Source organism: Arachis hypogaea, chromosome 16, assembly GCF_003086295.3.
Source record: "Arachis hypogaea cultivar Tifrunner chromosome 16, arahy.Tifrunner.gnm2.J5K5, whole genome shotgun sequence".
NCBI lineage: Eukaryota > Viridiplantae > Streptophyta > Magnoliopsida > Fabales > Fabaceae > Arachis > Arachis hypogaea.
This window is the reverse complement of record NC_092051.1, coordinates 7,195,926-7,222,576: the sequence shown is the minus strand read 5'-3', so window position 1 is coordinate 7,222,576 and position 26,651 is coordinate 7,195,926. Positions and strand designations below refer to the sequence as shown.

At 28.2% G+C, this 26,651-nt stretch overlaps 3 protein-coding genes across 3 annotated transcripts; all 3 read left to right on the top strand.

Moving 5' to 3' along the window:
- The first annotated feature begins 8,878 nt into the window (after nucleotides 1-8,878).
- LOC112758185 (ras-related protein RABA4d) lies at nucleotides 8,879-10,636 on the top strand. Its single transcript, XM_025806791.3, has 2 exons — nucleotides 8,879-9,289; nucleotides 10,068-10,636. The coding sequence occupies exons 1-2, from the start codon at nucleotides 9,087-9,089 to the stop codon at nucleotides 10,492-10,494; spliced, it is 630 nt and encodes a 209-aa protein (XP_025662576.1). The 5' UTR covers nucleotides 8,879-9,086; the 3' UTR covers nucleotides 10,495-10,636.
- A 1,279-nt stretch (nucleotides 10,637-11,915) lies between these two features.
- LOC112758184 (protein POLYCHOME) lies at nucleotides 11,916-14,052 on the top strand. The gene is made up of 3 exons (XM_025806788.3): nucleotides 11,916-12,076; nucleotides 12,167-12,531; nucleotides 13,244-14,052. The coding sequence occupies exons 2-3, from the start codon at nucleotides 12,169-12,171 to the stop codon at nucleotides 13,613-13,615; spliced, it is 735 nt and encodes a 244-aa protein (XP_025662573.1). The 5' UTR covers nucleotides 11,916-12,076; nucleotides 12,167-12,168; the 3' UTR covers nucleotides 13,616-14,052.
- A 7,618-nt stretch (nucleotides 14,053-21,670) lies between these two features.
- LOC112758629 (cytochrome P450 93A3-like) lies at nucleotides 21,671-24,682 on the top strand. The gene is made up of 3 exons (XM_025807338.3): nucleotides 21,671-22,727; nucleotides 23,656-24,062; nucleotides 24,319-24,682. The coding sequence occupies exons 1-3, from the start codon at nucleotides 21,807-21,809 to the stop codon at nucleotides 24,527-24,529; spliced, it is 1,539 nt and encodes a 512-aa protein (XP_025663123.1). The 5' UTR covers nucleotides 21,671-21,806; the 3' UTR covers nucleotides 24,530-24,682.
- Nucleotides 24,683-26,651: the final 1,969 nt, after the last annotated feature.

The following is a 26,651-nucleotide window of genomic DNA, read 5'->3' as shown; positions in this document are numbered from 1 at the left end:
ATTTGTGATATGAAAAGTTTAAATATTATTTAAAAGTAATTAGTTTATATTTTTAGAATGTTCAATTTAATTTAATATATTCTGATTTTGTTTATTTAATTATTAGATTAAACTTTATATTAGTAGATTTCGAATTTTTTAACCTAATAAAATGTTATAAATACCTCATGTTCCTTGTGTGGTAGGTTGGGCTTGAAGTATAACTCGTTATGTTCAGAAATTAGACATGCCTTCGTTTAAGATGAATGAGGTATATGTTAGATTCAAGAGAAACGACAACAGACAAACACCTACCAACGTTCAAATCAAAAAAGTGTAAGATAATAAAATATATTATATTCAAAATAAATAGCGTATCTTTCAGGTAAATAAGAGTTTTGTATTTATAAAGTTATGTTATAGGCGGTTATATTAGTATTTGTGGAACCGTTGAGAATATTAATATGATTTTATGGTAACTGCATCCTGGTGATATTTGACTTTATACAAAAAGTCTGTTAGAAAAGGAAACGTTCTTTTCTTTTGGCACTGTGTTTATGTATTCTATTCAGATTTCGATATATATAAGTATAATTGGGTGGGTTATGGCTAATAGATCACCTCCTAAATTATTATAGTCTGTAATATAGAATAATTTAAAAATTTAAATTTTTTTTTAGTTTCGTAATAAAATTATAGTATAGATAAGTGAAGTTAAGTGAATTTTTTTTAATTTAATTTTCAAATTATCTAATAAATAAATTAGATTGAGGAATCTCTTTTTTATTATATAAATAAATTGAATAAAAAATAAAATATTTTTATATTTAATTTTAATTTTTTTATTTTTATTTCAATGTAAATATCTTTTTTATTTAATTTCAATTATGAGTTCATATCTATCTTTTTATTTTCCTTATCATAATTGTTATGAAACTAACTCGCATAAACCTGAGGACCGAGGTTATAAACTTATAATACTAATGTAAAAGATAATTCATTGATCAAATAAGAATACTATATATACTTTCAAAACACTTGAGAATTTCTCTTCTATATTTAATTGAATCCACTGCTATGCAGTTACGAAGTCCTGAGAAGAGACATTTTTTTCCGTGGCAAAAGGAGCTTATGCATCGGATTTAATTTGTTATATGCGTAGCGTTCTAACATTCCCTACTTTAAGTTAATTACACAATTGCGTGGCCTTAATTAGTTAATTAATTTGATTTCATTTTATTGTAGTTAAAAATAGAATTATTTATGTGTTTTTTTATTAATTTAAAATTTTAAAATAATTTTATAATATAATATCAAGTTTTTTATAAAAGAAATATTTAAAATTCGGTCATTATTAAATCTCGAAAGAAAAAAATTGTAGTATAAAGCAAAAAAAAAAATCTATTATGCCAGATTTTTTTTACGTAAATCGAAAAAATTCTTGGTAAGAAGAATGTTAAAAATACATAATATTTGAGAGACAATAAAAAATCAATTAAATAGTTTATAAAATTATTTTATTGAATATTTATTAATTATTGTTAGAATATTTATATAATTTTAAATATAATAAATATACAATTATGAATGTTATCTATATAAATTTATAAATATTATATTAAATAAAGTAACTTTAAATATTATCTTTAGTATTATTGTAAAAATATAATTATTTATTATTGTTTCTTTTTATTAATTTAATTTTTTTAAATATATTACTATTAATTATTTATATAACTATATTTGGTGTATATTATAAAAATCAATTATTAAATTATTTATTCGTATAAAATATATAATAAAAATAAGTTAAATATAATATGTATTCATATATATACATTCATATTACCAATAATGATGAACCATATGATGGAATGAAAGAGAGAGTTTTACTTACACTATCAATCAGTTCAAATAGAGTAAGTAGTGGACTAATATAGGAATGAAAAGCAACAGAAAATCCGGGGTGCAAGTAACTAATGATTTTACTCTAGGTCCCTCTTGGATAATGAGTGGTTACCATTACATCAAAGTTGGAAAAAAAAAAAGGAAGAAGAAGACTTTATTAGAAGCTGTCGTAGTTAATTATTACGTGTCTGAATATATGCAAGTTGATGGTGAACTGTGAAGCTCGTGCACCTTAAATCAAACAATCCATCTCTCCAACTTTTGGCTGATGATGACATTCCATGACTAATTAAGGATCGGAAATTACATTATTATAGAAAGTGAAAAATAACAAAAACATTTTGTGCATTTGAATCAAGTTGTAATTAATAATAACGTAATTATAAAGAGATCAGATGTGTGGATAATTAAGGATATGTACATATATTAGCACCAAAAAGTTTCTTCTGTCTAGGTTTTGTATGTGCTGCTTAAGTAGGTAATATTGGGAAGCTAATTAAATCAGCAAATGACTAACAAGGCGATACTTGTCTGCATTGCAGGAAACAAATTAATTAATATATCTATATCTAAATGGAGTAATAAGTAATAACTCATAAAAAAAATATTATATATAGCTACCAAAGTCTAGCTATTTTCGTAGTAGCTAGTGTATCCAATTTTTTTTTAGGTTTAATTATTCGGTGAACTTTTATAATTTTATCAAATTTTTAATTAAATTTTTATAATTTTTTTTTAAATTAGATTTTTATACTATATCAGATTTTGTAACTAAGTCTTTATCGTAAAATAACCTTAGAATTAACAGAATATTATGTTTAACTATACAGAATATTTAATCAAATATTAGGCATATTTGTTTTGTTTAACGGAATATTCTGTTAATTTTAACGTTTTTGTTATAATAATGACTTAATTACAAAATTTAATACAATAGAGAGACTCAATCAAAAAGAAAAAAAAATATAAAAATCTAATTAAAAATTCAATAAAATTATAGAAATCGATAGAATAATTAATTTTTTTTATTATTTTGTACATTTTGAGAGGGAATTAATTAATTAAATTAATTTTATCTAGAATTGACTGAGCACCCATTGTATGGTTTTGAAATTTAATTAAAGTAATTAACTTATTATACGACATGATATTACTTAACATATGTTTTTGTCTTTTTGTCCCGTGGGTTCCACGAGCCTAGCACACTAGAGTGAATATAAAAACAATAGATTTTGGCCATGTCACTTCTCCAAAGTAGAAACATTGCATTTTGCTGTGTTTGTGAATGGTGTCATAATAGTTAATTGATGATGGCGAACAATTCCAACTATGTCACATTTGGTTTTATTATTATTATTGGTTACTTCATTACTTGTACTGCATTCTATTATGGCGGCCATTTGCTTTGTACTGCAATTTGCTTGCAATTTGCAATTTTAATATGATCCATGCAAGTACAATTATTACGAGTGGTTTGCAAATGTGACACGTATTTATATTACTTGTTAATTAACACTTTTTAATTGCAAAATTTTCCTAATTATAAACGCCCATTGTATTGTGGAAATGACTTGACTTTGGATGGTGTGACTTGAATAGACAATTTTAACACATGCGCCCATAGCATAACCCAAACCACCACCCCAAAATAGAAAGTCAGATACGAATAAATATTTAAATCCAATGAAACATGTCCGAACTCTAAAAAGTATTTTAAGTAGAGAAAATGACAAATAGGTCTTTGATCTTTTGTCTCGCAGATATTTTTGTCTCTGACCATTGAAAAATATTTTTAAATCTCTGACCTTCACAAAATTTGGACGGATCAGTCCCTGACGGAGGTATTTGGACGGATTAGTCCCTGACGGAGGCATTTGGATAGAGGGACTGATCCGTCCAAGTTTTGTGAAGGTCAGGAATTTAAAAGTATTTTTCAATGATTAAGGACAAAAATATCCGCAGGACAAAAGGTCAGGGACCTATTTATCCTTTTATCTTTTAAATATTTAACTTCATCTGATCATTTCAGCATTTTTTAAGAAAAAATCTTACATGTCTTCGGAGTAATTCATATAACTGATCTTGCTTTCATCAATTAATTGTGATTTATTATTGTGTTTAGTTTAAATTTTAAAATATTAATAAAATAATTTTTAAATCTTAAACTTAAAACTCTACATTCTAAAATCTTAAATTCTAATTAGATTAAAACTGACAAAATAAAATATTCATTTGCTCTCAAAATATACAAGAAGATTTCATTTTTTAATTAAGTATTTAGTCATGTTACGCAATTATAATACCCAAAGAGCCTCCCTTTAAAAGGGTGCCATTCTTTTTTAGCAGCAATCATAATTTTCACTTTATAAGATATATATTTTTTTGATAAAACTTTATAAGTTATAATTTGGTTTGGCTATTATTGTCTAGTATAAGTTTTATGTTAAATTTAGTAGCCTTCTATTTATGATCTACATTTTTTTTTAACATAACTTTTAATTTTTTTATAATTTTAAATAATAATTCCACGTGGAAATTATTAATTATAAAGGATGACATCTAATTGAGTTGATTTGGATTAAAACGAATAACAATTATTGATGAAACTGTTTGCAAATCAATTTCAATGTTAAGTCAGAGTCAATTTAAAATGTGGATTTTACATAATGCAAGTGGCATAATATACTTAATATTTTATCCTAGAGAGAAAACCTTAATGATAAGATCTTAGAGTGGACATTTACAACGACCCTGATAGTAGTTTGTTTAGATGAGGATCCGAAGAAAGAAATTAAGAAAAAGAATAAATCAAGAAAAAAAAAAGTATATTTTTTGTTATTATCTTAATAAAGATAAGAGAAAATTTTACTCCCCTCCTTTACGAGATACTAAAATGACACTCCTTTCTTTTCTATTTTATAAATATATATTCTCCTCCCTTCTAATTTTTAAAAAACATCTTCTTTAATCCATTTTAAATTTGTTGTGTTAACGAATATTAACTTTATCCATTTTTTAAAAAAAATAAATTATTTTTTAAAAAATACCCATTAACAAAAATTTTATTTTTATTATTAAATTTTGTTTACTAAAATATTCTTTAATAAATTATTTTTTATTGATTAAATTGTATTTTTACCAAAATACTTTAAAAAAAATAATTAAATTATTTTTTTTCTAAAATATCTATCTATCAATAAATTTTTAATTATTAAATTGTGATTTTACCAAAATTTTTTGTTAACAATTATTTTTATATTTTATTATTAATTTTTTGATATCAATATTTATTATTTTAACATTAAATAAAAAAATATTACCACCGTTAATATGTATAACAATTAATATATATTCATATTGAAAAATAATCTTACTAAAATCTTTTATTTAATGTTAAAATAATATACATAGAAATCGAAAAATTAATAGTAAAATATAAAAAAATTGTTAACCAAAATTTTGGTAAAATTATAATTTAATAATTAAAAAATTATTGAAGGGTATTTTAGAAAAAAATATAATTATTAATTTTTTTAAATATAATTTAATCAATAAAAGAATAATTTATTAAAGAGTATTTTAGTAAATAAAATTTAATGATAAAAAATAAAATTTTTATTAATGGATATTTTTTTAAAAAAATAATAAAAAGTTATTCTAAAAGATCGTTCGAAAGATTTAATTATTAAAAAGGATCTTTAATACTAAAATTATTAAGAAAGACTAAATCTTTTTATAATATTTAAGAAAAAGAACCAAATTTTTTTATAAAGAGACAAATATATTTTTAATTAATTAATTAATTATTTTTTTATAAAGTTTATTTCTCTACAATGTAATTTCAATAGTCATATTCCATTTCAGTTGGAAAATGCAGTCAGATGTTTGGGGCACTATAAGCGATCAAAAGGTAGTTATTCATATCACAGGAGGAAACTTTGCGGAGAGTTCCATTACCATTAATGGGTGGCTCTACGATTTTTTATGGGCGCAAGCCTCCCAGGTAATTCAGTCTTATGGTTTTTCATTATCTGCATATAGTCTCTTTTTCTTGGGTGCCCATTTTGTATGGGCTTTTAGTTTAATGTTTTTATTTTAAAATTTTAGTAATTTTTATTAATTAATTATTTATTTTTATTTTTTTTTATTTTAGTGATCTTTATCCAACGAAAAAAAAAGACAAAAGATAGAAAAAGTAAATAAATAAATAAATAAATAAATAAATAAATAATAAAAATTACTAAAATTTTAGAAAAAATAAAAACTGTTAATATAAAAATTATAAAAAATAAAAAAATAATTAAAAATATATTTGTCTTTTTATAAAAAGATTTAGTCGTTGTTAATAATTTTAATATTAAAGATACTTTTTAATAATTAAATATCCCTAACGATCTTTTAGAGTAATTTTTTCTAAATTAATTAACTAATTAATCCCAAGTGAATATTCATACATATTTATATAGCGTTGAGAATCAAACAGCATATATTAAAGATTATAAAAAATAAATAAAAAATAGTTAAGAATATATTTATCTCTTTATAAAAAGATTTGATTCTTCTTCTTAAATATTATAAAAAGATCTAGTCCTTCTTAATAATTTTAGTTTTAAAGGACTTTTTTAATAATTAAATTTTCCTAACGATCTTTTGGAATAATTTTTCCAAAAATAATTTATTTTTCTTTAAAAAATGGATAAAGTTAACATTAATTAACATAAAAAGTTTAAAATGTATTAAAGAAGAGGTTTTCTAAAAGTTAGAAGAGAAGAGAATATACATTTATAAAATAAAAGGGAAAAAAGTGTCATTTTAACATTTTATAGGAGAGAAAAATGAAATTTTTTTCGAAGATAAATTAGAGAGGTTTATTTTGTAGTTTTTTTTTTCTTGGTTGAAGAGAGAAGTGTAAAAGAATTATATTAAGTTCTTTTTAACTTATCTCAAAAAGGCTACTTATATACTGAACTACATATTATGTAAAAATATGTGTATTATTTAATTTATTTTTAATATATATTATAACTTATATTTCATATTAATAACTCCATATAACATTATTCACTTTATCGGTTTATCCATAATGCAAAATACCATAGAGGTATAGATAAGAAACTAACACATTAGAAAAAAAAATATTGGTAAAAGGATTTGGTGAGTTTCAGATCCGTTTTCTTCTGTGTTTTATATTTTCTGTTGCTTCACATCAAATTCAAACGATGAAAACTACCAAAATTACCCCATCCTCTTCTTTTTTTTTTTTTTCCCCCTTTTTTTTCCCTCTCTTTAAACGAGCAAAGAATTAAGGATTTGTTCAGTTTGTAAAAATATTTTGTATTAAAAATAAAAAAAAAGATCTTAATGGATTTAAAATTCTTTTTAAATAAAATTATAAAAATAAGATTGAGAATATATTAAAATTAAATTATATTATTGTTCATACCCTGACCCAACGAATAAGGCCCAGGATCCAAATAAAAAGGCCCAACCCAAAGGGTTGACCTCACCTTTCACCAGATCAGCCACTACGAAGTCGGTACTCGTCACGACTTGCTCCAAAGAAGTCGGGAACGAGGGTTAGCTGGCAGATAAGCATTCATTCGAATGAGTAATTGCCCCCAGAATCTCTCTAACCACTTCACGAGCCATATCTTAACTTCCCTAAGATAAAGGGACGGTTAACACCCTAGAAAGGTGGCACTACTCCAACGGTGGTTATTGGTTCACTACTATAAATACACTGACACCCCTCAGGTATCTCTAAGTCCCAATACTCTCTAGACCTGCTAACGCCCTTACTGACTTAGGCATCGGAGTGTCTTTGCAGGTACCACCCCCCATTCTTTCGCACGCACAGGTCGGACGGAGGGCACCGAGTTGCAGACCCCTTGAAAGCCTCCTCCTTCGTACGTTTGGGCCAACCAACGCCATCCAGCCCATTAATCTCCGGTTACCCACCGTAACAATTATAAAATATAAAAATTCTTACAAACTAAAGTTTATTAATAATTATGTTGGTCTCTAAATTTTACTAAATTTATAATTACATCTTTATATTTTTTTTTTTCAATTGAATTCTTATACTATTTTTTATTTTGTAATTAAATCATTTTTGTGTCAAAAACGTTGAAATAATAGAATATTTCTCCCAAAAAATATATAATTAAAGTTTTAATTAATTTTTTAATTGTGAGTACTTTCAATTTGCGAAAAAATATTTCGTTAATTCTAATATTTTTTACACAAACAAGGATTTAATTCGAAAATAAAAAACAATGTAGAAACCTAATTAAAAAAAATAAATATAAAAATTTAATTATAAATTTGATAAAATTATAGGAATTAACAGCATAACTAAACCGCAAACTAATTTAAAAGGGTCTAATATTCCTTTTTCTTGTCTATGATATTCTCAACCAGGCCAAAGATTAATCGACTGTAGATTAAAATTCTATTTAAAGATCTGTCACTAATAATAAGTTAGTGCATATATAAGATGCAGGATTGAAAATTGAAATTGAACCCCTTAAGCGGAATTTGTTTTTTATTTAAAAAGTGGATTTAATATTATGTGGACAATCTGCCATTCTGCCCAATAAACAGGGCTCCCATGTGGGTTGGTGTATGTTGGGCTTTATAACCTTATGGCCCCAACTGTTGGATACTAGATAATAGTGGAAATCCATTTCTAACAAGAGGACCCAGGAAAACCAAAAAATTTTGTAACCTTAAAAAAATATATATATATATATATATATATATTGTTTAATTTATTTATTATTTATTTTCTTGGTTATACATGCATATATGTGATTCACGACAGCATGATATAAAAGTGAATAAAAACTAAAAGCTAAATAAAAAAAATCAACGTAATATTTTAATACGAAATATAGCTATAATAATAAGATAAAAAAAAAAAGAAAATCAACGATAGCTTAGCTTGATATGAAAAATTAAAGATAATAATGAATGAGAAATTGAGAGCAATAGGTTAGAAAGAAGGAAATGTTTGGCTTCCTTTGTTTTTTGAAATTATTTGTGTAGAGTAATTTGCTTGATCTTCTTCCCTCGCAAACATCTTTGTTGTTGGTATCATGTGAAGAAAGGTTTAACATTGTGGAATACGTAGGTAGCGGTATAGGTATAGGTATACGTATGAGGCGATGTACGTAGGAATATATATATAGGGTTTGAGGATGACGAAGATTGATTACGTGTTCAAGGTGGTTTTGATCGGTGACTCCTCTGTTGGCAAAACGCAACTTCTTGCGCGTTTCGCCAGGAATGAATTTAGTGCCGATTCTAAAGCAACAATTGGTGTTGAATTTCAGACCAAAACTCTCATCATTGATACCAAGACCATCAAGGCTCAGATATGGGATACCGCTGGCCAAGAAAGGTTTTCATTTTGCTTTCTCTCCTAACAATTTCATTTTTTTTATTTGCCTTTTTATGTGTTTAGAATTATAACTTGTATCAAATAAGAAGATGTTGAGAAGAGAGGGGGCATATATAGTTTATAGAGAACAATTTTTTTTTTTTGTTTTCATCAAAGCAATGGGATTCTTGGTTAACAATACTATGCAGCTGCATGAGTGTGTCCATCAATTATGCATGAGTGCTATCTAAGTTGGGTTAGAGTCATATAACAAATGGAGGTACAAGTGTTTTGGTATAGAGCATTTTTGTTGTAATTTATTCTGTTACTTGCTAAGAATATTGTAGTTTTTAAGAAAAATCATCTCAGATTGAAGAAGTCATTTACAAAAATAGAGATTATGTAATGTTATGGAGTTAAGAGTAGTAGTTTGTATCATTTAGTACGAGTGAGATTGTTGACGACATCGTTGAAGGTGAATGAAAATGAAAATGGTGTTATGGAACATTCCATAGATATAAGAGTCTGTAGAATCGTAAGATGAGTGTCTAGTCTAGTACTTAAATTGATATTTATAAGTAGTTTTATCTTGCTTGATATTTTTATTGCTGTGGAAGTTTGTGTTGATTGAACCTTATTCTACAACTTATTTTTATCAAACCTTTGGGCAAATTTGTTTAGCTATCCAAGAAAACTTTAACGGTAAAGATAATTCAACTAGTGTAGTGTTAAAATACAAGTATCCTAAGAAAAATTCTGGTTGAGAACTCTGTAATTAGCATTCTCGTTGAAATTTCAGGTACCGAGCAGTTACTAGTGCATACTATCGAGGTGCTCTTGGAGCAATGATAGTTTATGACATGGCTAAGAGGCAATCGTTCGAACACATGGCTAAGTGGTTACAAGAACTGAGGGACCACGCTGACAAGAACATTGTTGTGATGCTTATTGGAAACAAGTGTGATCTTGCAGGACTCAGAGCGGTTCCAACTGAAGATGCAGAGGATTTTGCACACAGGGAGAACCTCTTCTTCATGGAGACATCAGCTCTTGATTCCACGAATGTTGAAACTTGCTTTATCACCATTCTAACTGAGATATACAAAATTAATGCCAAGAAACCACTTTCTGGTGCTGATGATATCAATGGTACTAGTCTCAGGGGAACCACCATAATTATTAATAACCATGATGATGATGCTGGAAAAGGTTGCTGTTTGTCCTAGCTTTTATTTTCTTTCATTCTCCCTTTATGGGTGTTTATACAGAGATTGAGATTGGTGACTATCTCATAAATCATAATCAAGCATTAACCAAATTCAAACTGTGTATTTATTAGTCATTCATCACCTTCCTTGCTTTTCTCAATTTATAGGTTTAAATTTGTTAACACAAAAGTTCCCACTTTTCCATCACATTGGTTAGACTGTGGTTGCAACAAGTTAGTATCAGAGGGGTTCTATTCTATACACTCATCATGTTTCCTAAAGAGCTTTATTTTTAACCACGGGACCTAATGTACTATCAGCTTAATACACAATTACACATGCTACTATCAGTTAATTAACTTGTAACTAATCACTTGCTATATCCGCAAAGTTTCTAACTGACTCTAACAACCTAACCATACATGCATAAATCAATCTAGTTCAAGTTAGTTCTTTAACTACCATTGAGTAAATATACTAGCTGACCATATTCTCAAGTAAGAGTAATGCTAGAAAGCCATTAAAATTTATTATTTTTAGTCATCATAAAGTATGGGATAAAAGTATGTTATTGGATTACTAGACTAAAGAAATCAAGTTGATAGTTAAGTGATGGTAAAAAACAATAAATTCTGACGGTTCTTAGCATTTCTCTCCAGTTAATATAACTTGAAAAAATTAGTCATTATTGACAATAAATATTGTACAATTTAATTAATAAAATTTTGAATTTGAATTTATGTATAGAAAAAATGAAAAGAAACACAACCCGAATCACACTTTTGATCATGGAATGAGATTTATGAAATTAGGTCTATCAATACTTTCAATATTGTTTGCCTATTTAGTGTCTCTATGTGCTCAAAAGAAATGCACTTTAAAAAAAAAAAAGGAGTATAAGCTTTATATTTGCACTCTCCATCTCTAATTAGCTTGAGCTGAAGCTAAATTGTTTTTGATGAAAGGATATTTAGTTATTTACATTTTGCTAGAGAGTTTCCCATTTTAATTAATAATCAACCAACAAAAAAGTGGATGAGCAGAAGTTTTTGTTTTTGGACATGATGAGCAAAAGTTAAAAGAAAAATTCGAACACTAGCTTATTTTTGTGAGTCCATTATGAATCAGAGACAATAAAGATGTTTTTTTTTTTTTTGAAATAGTTGTTTGAGCTAGTTATAGCCCCGAAATTGAGTGGTGTTATTGGTAAGGCCCAAAACAAGAGCAGCAGACAGAAAAGCAGAAAGTTATACAAGTCAGACCCAAAAAAGGTTATAAAAAAATAAGAAAGACAGAGAAGCAGAAAAATCCCGCCCAAAGGAGGATTTGAAATTCAAAAGAAGCCGTTTGGCTAAGATGGTGGGAGATTGCGCCACGTGGTGAAACTGAAATGAAATTCCCCCAAGATGCAGAGTGAGCAGCAGAGCAGGCTGATTTGATTTTCACAAGAATAGCGGAGAGTGCTATAAGTGCGCCTTTTTTTCACATTTTGAAAACTTGCCATTTCGGTCTTCTTTCCAGCACTTGCTTCTCCCTCCGTTATTACTACTACTACTCCTGCTCAACACAGAGAGAGAAACAGCCGAAACCCTAGGGTACGGTGAGGTGCACAATACGCTACGCTACGCTACACCTCCTTCTTCTTCTTATTATTATTCTTACTCTGCTATTTGTTTTGCTTCCATTTCAGCCATGCCGGAAGCAAGAGATCGTCGTTCCACTGCCGTCGACATCGCCGCTCTATTTGCACGCCGGCGAGCTTTACTCCACGGCGTACTCTTGGACGACGAACTTGACTCCAGCGTCTTCGGATCCGCTCGGAGGCAACCGGTAACGTCTACAACCGGGTCGGGTCTTGCTCGTGGAGGGTTCAGAACACCAAGAACCGGTGCGGTTGGGGCGCCTGCTGGTGCAGAGAACAATAGCCCGTCGAGAAGTGGTGGACGGCGAGTAGTGGGAAGGGGTCGTGGTCGTGGTCGCGGTAGTTCTTCCCGGAGCGTGCTACCTTCTTGGTACCCTAGAACCCCTCTTAGGGACATTTCTTCTGTTGTGCGCGTAAGTCCTACAAAACGATGCCGTTTAACTCTCTTTCTTTCCTCAATTATTCATTTCTGTTCTTTTCCGTATGTATAATTCATTTTCATTTTTGTTTGCTTGCGAATTTGCTTTTTTCTTTTCGTATTTGCTTTATCTTTTTGAAATTAATAATTGGAGACACAAAGTAGTTGTGTTTTGCTCGTCAAATTATTATAGGGTTAGCTAGCTTCAATAATTGTGTAATCAAATCTCAGCTAAGAACCATTTCTAATCTGAAGGTGCACCTACGGGAGTTTCAAATTTAAATTGGGGATCAAGGCCAAATTTGAAATTCTTTTCGTTCGTGTTTCTGCAATCATGCATGTCATTGCCCTTCTTCATCAACATTGCAAGAATCTAATTACTGTGTAAGCAGTTTCGGTTGTGTCTGTGAATGCTGCTTGAGACTGAAGTGTTTAATTGAATTGACGAGTGTTAATAGTTTTTTCCCTTTGTTAAATATCGCAATCATTGTTCCTTTATATGTTAAACTGGTTTCCCAATGGCTGCGCAAGTTAAATAGTTGGTCTTGTGCTAATGATATTTTTGGGGTTGCAAATAGAAATCCATAATGCCAAACACGCTATATATGTGTTCTGTTATTTGCAAAGCACTAAACTGATTGCAGCATATGATTGTGGTCATGGTAGCTTATATTGTGAGTCTAAGTTTGAAATTGGACTCTGTTTAGGCAATTGAAAGGAGGAGAGCTCGGTTAGGAGAAATCGATGGCCAGCAAACTGGGAATCCATTTCCGGCGGATCAGCTGTTTCCTGATCCTTCTGTGTCCTCAGATAATGCTCAACTCTCTGAGATCACCCCAAAGCCGGCATCAGGTGTTAAGCTCCAAACACCCAGCGGCAAGGTTCCGAAAATTCTGCTCGACATTGCCAATCAGACCGAAGGGGAGCAGTCAGAGTTAACTCCACAGATGAAGCTTCTCAATTCAATTGATAGTGTTGAGAAAGTGGTGAAGGAGGAGCTGCAGAGACTTAAGAGAACACCAAGCGCCAAGAAAGCCGAAAGAGAAAAACGAGTTCGTACATTGATGTCCATGAGGTGATCATTTTCAGACTCAGTAGATATTCATATCGATTCCAAACAGAGATCAATTTGGATTTGACACACACATAAGCAGGAGGAGAGGGAAGAACTTTTGTTGCAAAATCATCGTCTGATGATATTTTACACCCAGCTGATTCAGCAGATATTTTCTCATTCCCAGTTTGCTTCATTCATATCTTCAAACTCCAAATTGAAGGTGATAAGATTGATGGTAATTTTTTGCTACAATTCTTGTTCTAACATCTTAGTAGGCTTGCACTCTTGTTCTTTCCATCATCCTTTGATGGTTTTGGGTAGGTATTGTAGGGTCAGGGAATATTTCAGTCCCTTGTATATAATTTTCGTTTTTCATTTTGCGTCCAAGTACTTTTGGAGTTTACTTTTGTACCATTACTTACAATGTATGACAATAATATTTCCTCAGATTTGTGCACAGATTTCTTTCAAGTTCATATTTTTTTTTTCTGTTCATATAATTCAGTGTCCTTGTCCCACACGAATGGCGGCTTTATACTTTAGAATTTTGGTCTTAGATATTCGCAGAGATTTAAGAACATTTAAACGATTTGGCATCGTATCATTCGTATGCATGAAAAAAAAGGGTTTTTTCATCACACCCATAGATACACGTTTGTGGCTGAGATCACTTCTTGTTCGTTGGTAAAATAATTCAACTAAAAATTGTGAAAATTTGAAATGCCAATTGCCATTTTCTCTAGATGAACTCTATAATTTGATATATTAGAATATTAGATAGTGTGATAATGATAACACGTTTGTGGGCATTATTTTAGTTTAGTTCTTTTAAATTCCAAGGTGGTATGTCCCGCTTTTTCACACATGCACTCTCAGAATTAGTATCGTGCTTCACGTGGAACCCAATAGTTCTTCATTTTATATTTATATATGAGATTTGTTATAAGCTATGATGCACACACTAACACGGATATGTGATATGGAATATGTAGATACTAGAATTTTAAATTTTACGAGATATAGAGACAATATATATATATATATATATATATATATATATAGAGAGAGAGAGAATAAAGTATATAAAGAATAAAGTTTTACACTTAAATGATTTGTCTAATTAAGTTCAACCAAACTATTTATATACATACACCCTAATATGTAACAGACTTTTAACGTAAACTGCTGCTCTCTCAATGCTTTTTTTGTGGATTTTCTTTTTTTCTTTGATTTTTCTATGTTATCTACGAATTTTGTTTTCTTTTGGGATTACTATGCATTTTCTGCAAATTTTTGCCCTCTTTTTCTACAGAATTTTACTTTTAAGATGAATGTTGTTTGATCTGAATTCTTTTTCGATCAAACAGTCAAATCAAGCATTGAAATCAAATTCATATAGGTTTTTTGCGTTAAAAAACAATGAATGATGCAAGTTTAGATCAGTTGAATCAGAGCGAATAAGATTATTGTTCTGAATTGAATCAAGTGAACGATGTTTGGTTCGTTCCTAGTTAATGTAGTGTGTTAATAGTTAATGTTTGTGTAGTTGTTTTCTCTACGAGTTTTGAATAATTTCAGTTTTTTTTTAAAATCAGTGTTCATGGTTGAAGCCTGAAGGTTTGAATTTGAATGGAATATAGGAGTTTTAAATTGTTTTTTCGATGAATTTATTTATGTTACGTTTAATGGTAGTTTTGGTGCATTTTGAAATACAATTTTGTGTAATATAAAATTGTTTTCGGTGTCGTGTTTATAAGTTTTCGGTGTTTTTTCATGTGTGTCAGTTTGTCCTAAAAATAATGATGACTTTTAACACACTTGAAGAATAAGCTACTGCTCTTTTTTCTTCTCTTTCTCTTTTTTCCTCATTTTTCGTTTTCTTTATCGTTATTGTTATCATCGTTGTCTTCTTTTTATAAGTATAACAGTTTAAATCCAAAATGCACAGAAATTTCTTAATAATGACAACATATAGGGTGAATGCGGATCGAATCCAATACCCACAGTTTTTAAGTTTGGATCCGATCCGATCCGCACATTTGCAGATCGGATAGTGAATATATCCGCAAAACACAAAAATATTTTTAAAAGCTTATTTTTATTAAAAAATATCAATAAAATTCATTTTTTCTATTCTTTTAAATATGTTTACTTTTAAAATAATATTAAACATACATTTCTTAAATAATAAATTAAAATAATACAACATATATGAAAATTAGTAGTTAAAATAAAATATAAAAGAATATTTAATTATTTATTTCTTTATTTTTACGGATACGCAGATATGCGGATCGGATATGCGGATACCTACATAAAATTCGCGATCCGATCCTATTAGTGTACGGATCTGATTCTATCCGATCCGATAGTCTTGTGGATCAGATTTATATCCGCAATTTTCGATTCGGATTCGAATAAACACCGCGGATCGGATCCGATCCATGAACACCCCTAAGTCAACATATAAATAAACTCACTTAAGAACAAGTTTAAACCAACAGTGCACCTTATTTAAATCAAGAAAATACTGAAATTCAAATCCATATGCATTGAAATTACTTAACGACGACGACACACAAACAAACTCAATTAAAAATAAGCATGTACCAAAAGTTCACCTTATTTAAATTAAAAATGTACTAAAATTAGTTAATGATAACTCTAAACTCCTCCTCTTCCTTATTCCTCCTCTTCTTTATTATTATCATCTTCTTCTTTTTTTGTTTATTTTTTCTTCTTGTTTTATCTTCTCATTATTCTTCTGGTTTTTTACTCCCTTAATAATAGTAATAATAATAATAAAACACATAATACTGCAAAATTAGTAGAAAGAGAAGCAGGAAAAGGAAAAAATGCAACAATAATAACAATAAAAGAACGACGATGAAAAGAAGGAATGCGAAGAAGAAGAAAAATAATGAGGAGAAACACGTAGAGCGTGTATTCACGTTCTCACTGATGAAACTACTTTTTGTTAGGAGTGGACCAACTTGGTTCGATTTGGTTGCTAAAAAGATTTGAATGTATGTGTAGCATGACTGATATATAAAATATAAAAAATTTTAACTGTCTTTAATATCTTCTTTTAATTATACAAAGTATTTAAAATATTTTTTGTTTTAATAAATAATAATACATATTATTTCTAAATTCATTTTAAGAATACATATGTTAAGAATATGACTGGACACTCTCACAAGTCACATGTGATGGTATTTAGGTGTGTTCAAATGTGTTTGGAATTTTTTTTATTAAGACCTGATTAGACACAACAAACATTTGTGTCGTGTCCAAAATATATTCGACATGCGAACATGATAATCTAACAAAATGTCCGTATTTCATAGATTACAAGCAGTGGCGGAGCTTGAAATAAAATTTTGGAGGGACCAAAATTTAACATAAAAATTTAATAATAATATTTATATTAAAATAAAATTTATAAATATAATTATTCTTTAAGTTTGTTACTAATAAGATAATAAATAAGTAATTCTACAGATAAAAAATAGCAAATAATTTATAATAGTACTCTCCTTCTTAAATATTAGCCTTCCTCTTAAAAATGTATTAATTCTTTAATTTTTTATCATTATTTTATATAAAAATTTGAATATATATCCTGTAAAATATGTAAAAAAAAAGTTAGAAGAATAAATATTAAAATTTATAATATTTATTGAATTTTTTTATCAATTTATATAAATAAAATAATATCAATACTTATTGAATATTCTAAATATTTTTTATCATATAAAAAATTAAATTAAATAAACAGTAAAATATAAAATAATATTAAATTAATTAAATAAAAAATATCTATTTTTTTATATTTGAACTCAAAGGTAGAAAGAGTATTACTTGTTGAATAGAGAGTTGCGAAATACGAATAGAGAAGCTGTTAGTAAAGTAGCGTGTTTTTTATAATGATGATTTTTATCTTTTATTTTATTAGATAATCTTTTTTTATTCTTATCCTTTTTGTTAAATAACTTTTTTTATTTGATTTACTTTTTTTATTTGATTTGATTGTTAGATGATCTTTTTTTGTGTTAATATTTTTTTGTTAGATAACTTTTTTATTTGATTTGATTTTATCTTTCAATTTTGATGTGTTGTGAAAGCCAATAAATCACAATCCAACATATTTTTAATGTTTAAAACTAAAAACTATTGTGCAATAAAAACAAAATATTTAGGCCAACTAAACAATTTTTTATTTTTGAAGAAGTACTACTAATTTTTTTATAAAAAATTTGGAGGGCCATTAACTAAGTTCCACCCCTAATTACAAGAATAATCTGTCTTATTTTTTAATAATAAAAGTTCATTTTTTATTATTAAAATAGTTTTTACAAGTAGAATTTTATAAACTAGGGTTTATAACTTTATTTTTTGACGGTAAAATTTATCAAGTAAATCATTTAATTTTCTACTAATTATAGATCTCTATTAACTAAATAATTTCGCTTGCACTCAAGAACTGTCCAAAGGTGACCAAGATGTTTCTAGAATAGGACTTAGGCCCAGTTTGGGTAAATAACTTAAATAAGTTCTTTTGGAAAAGGAGCTTAAAACATAAGGACTTTTATTAATAGCAGTTTATAAATAAGTTATTTTGTGTTTGGATTTTTAGTTATAAAAGTACTTATTTTAAAGTTGTAGCGTTTGGATAAATAACTCAAAAGATAAATTTTTTTTACAAAAGAGAATGAATATTAAAATAACGATGATAACAAATACTTTTTAATATTGAATGTTGATTTTACATAACCTAATCACTAATATTGTGTATGATATGGTAGGTGAAAATAAAAAATAAAAATAAAATGTGTGTCAATGTATATTTTATTGCTGTTTTTTATTTTTTATTTTTATTCCTATTAGAACTCTCTTCTCCTTTATTGAGGTCAAGAACTTGTTATAATTAACTATGAAAATAATAATAAGCTATAAAATTACATATGAAAAAAATAAAATTAAAACTGAAATTTCATACCACACTTGAATACAAATTTAATAATAAAAAATAGTGATAAAATAATAAAAAAATATTTAGAAGGAATATATGCAGTAAGTTGTTCAGATGTAATATTGTCTGAAAATGTGGTGGAGGATCAATACTTCCATCAGATGTTTCATTATGTAAAAATGGTGAGACTTGGAACATTGCGTGAGAATGATAGTGGAAGGCCAGTGCTTCTAGCAGACCTTGTGTGAAAATGGTGATGAAGAGTCAGTATTTGTCATAGAATCAAGAAGGAAAGTAAATTTTTTTGTTTTAAAATTAATTTTTTTAAGTAAGTGGTAGAATGACTTCTCGAGAAGCAAGAAGTCATATATTTCTACTTTTTCAAAAAGTTCCAAATTAACTTTTCGGGAAGTTAGAAGCTTTTTTAAAAATAGTGCCAAACACATAGATTATGACTTTTCATAATCCAAAAGTTAAAAAAAAGTAGCTTCTGCTACTTCCCAAACGGGCTCTTAGTTCATGACTATGTTAATACAAAACTGTTCAAATATATGAGTGAATATTCTGTACAGTTGTTTTTACGTGAGTTTGGTAATTAAAAATTATTAAATAATAATTTAATAAAAAAAATAAATTATTTAATAATTTTTAATTAGTAACTTTAAATTTAATGATTTTCAATTAGTAACTTCAAGCCTTCAACTATCTATATATATTATTGATTCAGTGATTATGGAAACAAAATAAGGTTGGGTCACAAACAGTGTGATACAGTCACTGAATCAATAATGCTAGGGAATCAAGATAGTTTTAGCCAAAAACTAACTAAATATTTTTGAGTGAAATCAAAATCTCTATGTGAATGATGTTTATATTAGGTATTAAGATATATATTTTTTTTGTTAAATTGGATGATTCTAAATCTATTTTCTAATTTATCATGTTTTAGGCATTTGGAGAGGGAAGGAGGGTGAAGAGACGGAAGCTAATTGAATCAGTTTCCGTGATTTACGTTGCAATGATACTGAACGTATCTCCTCCTAATTTAAATGTGGTGAAACATTTAATAACCAATATTTTAAATCATAAATAAATAAAATTAATTACTATAGTTATAATTAATTAAATTGTTCCATTTTGACTGATTTTGAGTTAGTTCCATATACTTTTTCTATATATAAATATCATCTTTGATATCTCAAAGAAAAAATCATGATGTATCCGTATTGAACAAATTTATAACATATACACACATCCCATTATTATATTGGTTTGCCATACAACCGTGCGTAGAGGAGAAAAAATGAAACTGAAGTATACAAATACAACTGCAAAAAAATTAAACTAAAGAAGTCTCCAATAATAACCATGATGATGAGTGCTTGAAATCTTGATAAATGCTCTACGTACAAATACAATATAATACCTCTCTGATCTTCATGATGATGATGAAGCCATTATGAATGAGAAGCAAGCGCAATGATCTGTGTTGTAGGCAAATTAGCACATAAACTAACAAGAGGGATGATTACTATGGGGTTAAATTGATCCCAACATTGTGCTAGTGAAGTAGACATTTGCTTACGAAGATGATTAGTGTGAATGTCTAGAAAGAAGGTGACACTAGAGATTAACCAAAGAAGGAACAAAAGATAGTAATATTGGCAACCGATCAAGGTTGCCATGGTTGGAGACTTGGAGTTGAAGGCAGACTCATTCATCTATCGGCATTAGTATGTGTGTTTCTTATAATAACGCTCTCAAATTGTTATTAACAAAATGGGAAACACGCTTTGAAAATGTGTGTTATTTTTTTATTTGATGCGTGGAACGCGAGGCTTTATAAGGAAGCATATTTTGGTGATCTGGTCACCTAGTTGACAAGGCCATTTTTTACATCCTTGTGGTGGGAGGGGGAAAAGAAATGCTTTTGGTAAATAGAATAAATAATGAATTATTGTTGGCGTTAATTGTAGAATGCATGATTGTAACTTGGTGAAAACTCAGGACTTCGCATAAAGTTAATACTTGACCGCTGTTAAATGATTTGATTGATTTGACTAAATTTTCATTTAACAGCTTTTAGATATCAATTTCACGTAAAATCGACTTCACCTGAGTTTTTCACCTTGTAACTTAGGCTACACTACCTCGCTAGACTATTTATTCGTTAAAATTTATAACGGAAATATTTAGTAACAATTTTTCTTTTGCGAAAAACAGTTAAAATTTGTCTTATTTAATATTTATTAATTTTAACAACAATTAATAAATATTAAATAAAACAAATTCTCACTTTTTTATTTTTAATCTTTCTAACGTTATCGAATTTTTAATCACTTAATTTTTTAACCTATGTTTTGTTGTGTTCCCAAAAACAATGTTGACGTTGGCTATTAGGCATTAGCCTATTACCTTGGCGGAATAAGCTCTCTTCCTTAGTTGTTAGTATGAGTTTTTGACTTTTTGTAGACTACTTATCAGTTACTTTTTGAGGAATCTTTATTTTTTGAACTATTTTTACTTTTTTTTTTTTACAAAATCCTAAAAATAAAAATATCAGTGTAAAGGAAAATAAGATCAATTCAATATTTTTTGGCAATGATCATTAAGTTTTCTGGTATCAATTTTGTCATATCAATCAATAATCAATATTATTAGGGAGGGAGTGGGTAGGACAGGTATATTGTGAATTGAAAAGAGTCCCATTACATTTAAAGAAAAAATTTCAACTTGCAAGAGAGAATACTGAATACCATCAGCCCAAAAAAAAAAAAAAAAAAACTGAATTGTTCAAAAGATGAATTACTAATAAATGGTATAATATCATAACACAAAAAAACCAATAATGAAGTTCCTATTATGTAATTCCAATTATACATAACAAATACACAATAATTCTGTAGTCAACCTTTTGAGCAAAAGAGCAATGATGCAAAATATCATATACACTATAGATTTGGTTGCTGATTGTGTATCTTGTCATTCTAGCTGCTGTATCTTGCTAATGCATTCAATTGAAAGAAACGAATATATATCATTGTTCATTAGTTTATATATATATATATATTCCTTAATATGAGGACCACTTTTAATAATTGAGGAGGATTAGGACCATCTGACGTTTGTCTTTTGTTCATTATGCTAACCTCTTCCAATTTTCTGTATTTCGCTATCTTATTAATTAACTAAAGAACCACATTCTGTGTCCCCGAAACTATTAACCTGCTATAGTGCTATGGATTATTCTTTCTACATGTTCTCCTCCTCTTTATTTTTCTTCATTCTAACTCTTATTATCATCAAGTTCCGAAGCAAAATAAGAACCTCGAATTCCAGCAGCGATGAAATTCGACCCCAACAGCTACCATCTCCACCGTCACTTCCAATAATTGGACACCTTCATCTTCTAGGCTCAGTGATACCAAAGTCATTTCAAGCCTTGGCCAATCTCTATGGCCCTCTGATTCAGCTTCGTTTAGGTGCCTCAACTTGCATACTTGTTTCCAATGCCCATGTTGCAAGAGAAGTAATGAAAACCCATGAACTCAACTTTTGCTACCGCCCCAACTTCGGTTCCTCTGAGTATTTTCTTTATAAAGGGTCTTATTTTATTGCTGCACCATATGGGCCTTATTGGAGGTTCATGAAGAAGCTATGCGTGACTCAACTTCTCTCGAGTTCTCAGCTTGGGAGATTCATGCACGTGAGGGAACAAGAGATTAAGAAGCTCTTGAAATCACTTATGGTTTGTTCTAGTGAGGGCAGAGAGTGTGATTTGGGTTTTGAGCTTACTACTTTGACCAACAATATCCTATGTAGGATGGCCATGAGCACTACTTGTTTCGACAATAATGATGATGCTGTGGAGATTCATGGTTTGGTTAAGGAGTTTTTGGAGGTTGGTGCTAAGTTGAGCATTGGTGAGGTTCTTGGGCCTTTGGGGAAGTTTGATTTGTTTGGGTATGGGAAGAAGCTTGCGAAAGTAGTGGCCAAATTTGACCGCATCTTGGAAAGGATCATGGAGGAACATGAACATGATGGTGGTGATGATGAGGGAGAAACCACCTTGGATATGATGGATATTCTCTTAAGAGTTTATAGAGATCCAAACGCTCAGGTCAAGCTAACAAGGAATGACATCAAGGCTTTCTTCTTAGTAAGTTATTCTTTATTTTATATCCATAAAGTGTTAGATACGGATTATCTTAAATAATTTAGTTAAGAATTTTCCCAGGAACTAAGAAGGTATAGTCAACAATAAGTCAACAAAATATATTTAAACTACACTCTATACTAATTAATTATTTAAATTATATTTTTTAAAAAATATAAAATTAATGATTATTAATTATCTCTTTTTATTTTAATTCATCTTTTACCATTTATTACGTAAATTCTAATTTTTTTTGAAAAAAAAAAAATGTCAAAACTAAAAAAAACACCAAAATATAAGATAAAGAATCGTTCAAATCCTAAAAAAAAAACATACAAAACATAAGAAAAAGAATGATTTACATCCTAAAAAAAAACATATATTTCTGTTTTTTAACAATATGTTAAGTTATTTATGGATTTTTAACAATTATTTTTACCTAAATATATTTGTGTAGTTACTCATATATAAGTGTCTTTGTGTGAGTCCAACGAATTATAATTTAAATAATATAATTTTTCTATTTTCACTTAAAAATCTTGTGAATTTATAATCATCAAAAGAATTAGATAAAAATGTGAATCTTTTTCTTATAACATGTATATGTACTATGTAGTAATTGGGTTTTAACCATCAAAAATTTATTCTTACACTATTATCTTCTTTATTTTATAAGAAAATGGTGGCGAACCAAAAATTACAAGACAAAAATATATAATGACATCTAAAAGCTAAAATAAATCATTTAATCATTTGATAGGTTTCCACGACTGTTATATTTAAATATTTAATTTATTTTTACAAAGACAAAAATCAATAATTAATAGAAGTCCATCATAAAATATTCTAACATCATCTTTTCGTGTAAAAATATAGAAATATTTATGTGAGTAGCTACCAAAAGTGTTTGTTTCATGTGTGGAAACGCAAGGATATTTTTCTTGCGGGAACAGATACGTCTTCTGTGGCATTGCAATGGAGCATGGCAGAGATACTAAACCACCCAATAATACTGAACAAGCTGAGGGCAGAGATTGCTGCAGTGGTGGGGTCAACTAGGATGGTCAACGAATCGGACGTTCCAAATCTACCTTACCTCCAAGCTATTGTGAAGGAAGTGCTAAGGCTCCATCCAACGGCACCGTTTGCTCTTAGACAATCTGCTCAAGATTGCATCATCAATGGTTATGAAGTAAAGTCTCAAACAAGAACACTCATCAATGTCTATGCCATCATGAGAGACCCTCAATCTTGGGACAATCCTGAAAACTTTATACCCGAGAGGTTCTTGGAAACCACACATAATGACATCATCAAAATGAGTGTTAATGATTTTAGGTACTTTTTTATATGCTAAAATCTAAGGGACCAGCAACTTTTGTGTTTTCTGGTCAATACTTAACCATCAAAACAAAAGTGAGTGATTTCCCATCATTAGATGTAATCTCACACCATTAAAAACACTATTGATGGCTAATTAATAGTTACAAAACACTAAAATTGCTCGCCCCTAACATTCCTCGTACACATTATTAGTATATATCATTTTAGTATGATTATTCATGTAGATAGATTGAATGATTTCAAATTTCAGGTACATTCCATTTGGGTTCGGGAGGAGAGGATGCCCTGGATCTTCTCTTGCTTTAACGGTAATACAAACAACAATTGCAGCGTTGATCCAATGTTTTGATTGGAAAATCAAAGGGGGAGACAGGGTTAACATGGAAGAAGGGTCATCATTCTCTGCAGGGTTGGCTAAGCCACTACTTTGTTACCCTATCTTATGTTATAATCCCTTTTGAGGTTCCTATACTATATATTACTCTACTTCCCCAAAACATTATGCTGTCAACAAAATCTAGAATGTCATGATGAGATGATATGTAACAAAGTACATTGTCCTTGTTGTGTTGTATATATTAAATAACTGGCAGATTTTATCTCTGTTACGAAAATGTCTGATAACAAAAAAAATTAATACAAAATAATTAAAATTTATTTTATTTATTATTTATTAATTATTATAATAATTAATAAATATTATATAAATTAAGTGTCAATTTAAAAAAAATGCCAAACTGGATCACTCTAAAATTTGAAGCTCCACCATACGAATATATATATATAAAAGTTCATTATTATCTATTTCTATGGATCATTCACGCAGTGAAACTACGGGTTAATGTTCAAATTCGTCCTTGAAAGATCACGCGATCTTCATTTTCGTCCTCGAATGATTTTTTTAATCAAATTAATCCCTACAAGATAAACTGTTAGTCAAATTAATCATTCCGTCAATTGGATGATGACGTGTCACGTTAAGTGCCACGTGACAGGTGGGTGCCACGTGTCACTTGACATATAAAATTTTTTTTATTAGTCAAAATAGTCCTTGAAAGTTTAGACGTAAGTCATTTTCATCCCTCAAATTTTAAAAATTAGTCAAACTAGTCCTTATATAATTTTTTATAATATTAAATTTATAATATTTTTTTATACTACTAATTTTAATATTATTTTTTAAACCTTAATAAACAAAATTCTTTTTACATAAAATAATAAAAATAATTAAATTTTTATAAAATTATTTTGTCATTTGTATTTTAAAATTTTATATTTTAAATTGTAATTTTTTTATGTGAATTTTTTTTATTTAAATGAGTTTATCAAATTATTGTTGATTATATATTTAAAAATTTAATATTTTAAATTTTACTAAATAATATAATAATTATTTTAAATTTTAAATTTTTTAAATTTTTTAAAATTATAGCTTTTATTATTATTTAATTTATATAGTAAAACTCAATAATTGAAAAACTGCTTTATGGAATCACTTTTTGAATCTTAATATTTTAATATAACTTTTTAAATATTTCATTTAAAACAAAAGGAATTTTATTTTAGTACGAAGCATATCTATTTATATAATGTACTAGTGCGGAGTAGCCTGTGTTATGAATAGGTATAATATTTCCTATTTCATTTTATCTCATTGATTTGTGAAATTAAAAGAAAAATTATATAATCTATAAACACACAAAAATTATTATGATGTTTGCACGTATTACGCTTAAGAAGCAATTCGTTTATAATAATAATAATAATAATAATAATAATAATAATAATAATAATAATAATAATAATAATAATAATAATAATTAACCAACAAATTTTTAATATTTTGTAAAGTTTGGAATTGAAGCAAAATTTGTGGATCTTTTTGAATTTAGACTCGAAGTATCACTACCATTACATCCTATATATAAGTAATATCGTAATGAAAAAAAAATGTAGTAGAAAAAAAAGTGGTATAATTTTATTTAGGTTAACATACATAAATTTTGATTTTGAGCATATAACTTTGTTTAAGTTAATAAATACATACATTTCAATTTTAAGTATATATATATGTATTCCAGCAAAATGTAGTAATGTAAAAAAAAGGTTTTAGAATAGAAAAGAATAAGAGAGATTTTGAGAAGAATTAAAGGAGAGAGATAATTTTATGAAGAAAAATAAAAAAATTATATAAGGACTAGTTTGACTAATTTTTAAAATTTGAGGGATGAAAATGACTTACGTTTGGACTTTCAAGGACTATTTTGACTAATAAAAAACTTTTTTATATGTCAAGTGACACGTGACATGCTACGTGTCACTGTCACGTTATCATGTCACATGGCACTTAATGTGACACGTCACCATCCAATTAATGGAAGGACTAATTTGACTAACAATTTATCTTTTAGGAACTAATTTGATTAAAAAAATCATTCAAAAACAAAAATAAAGATCGCATGATTTTTCAAGAACGAATTTGAACATTAACCCGTGAAACCACTATCCGATCAATCCCTAGTTGGCTAGTTTTGCTACCGTTTCTTAATTCTTCTGCAAATGTCGCACCTACATATGACCTGT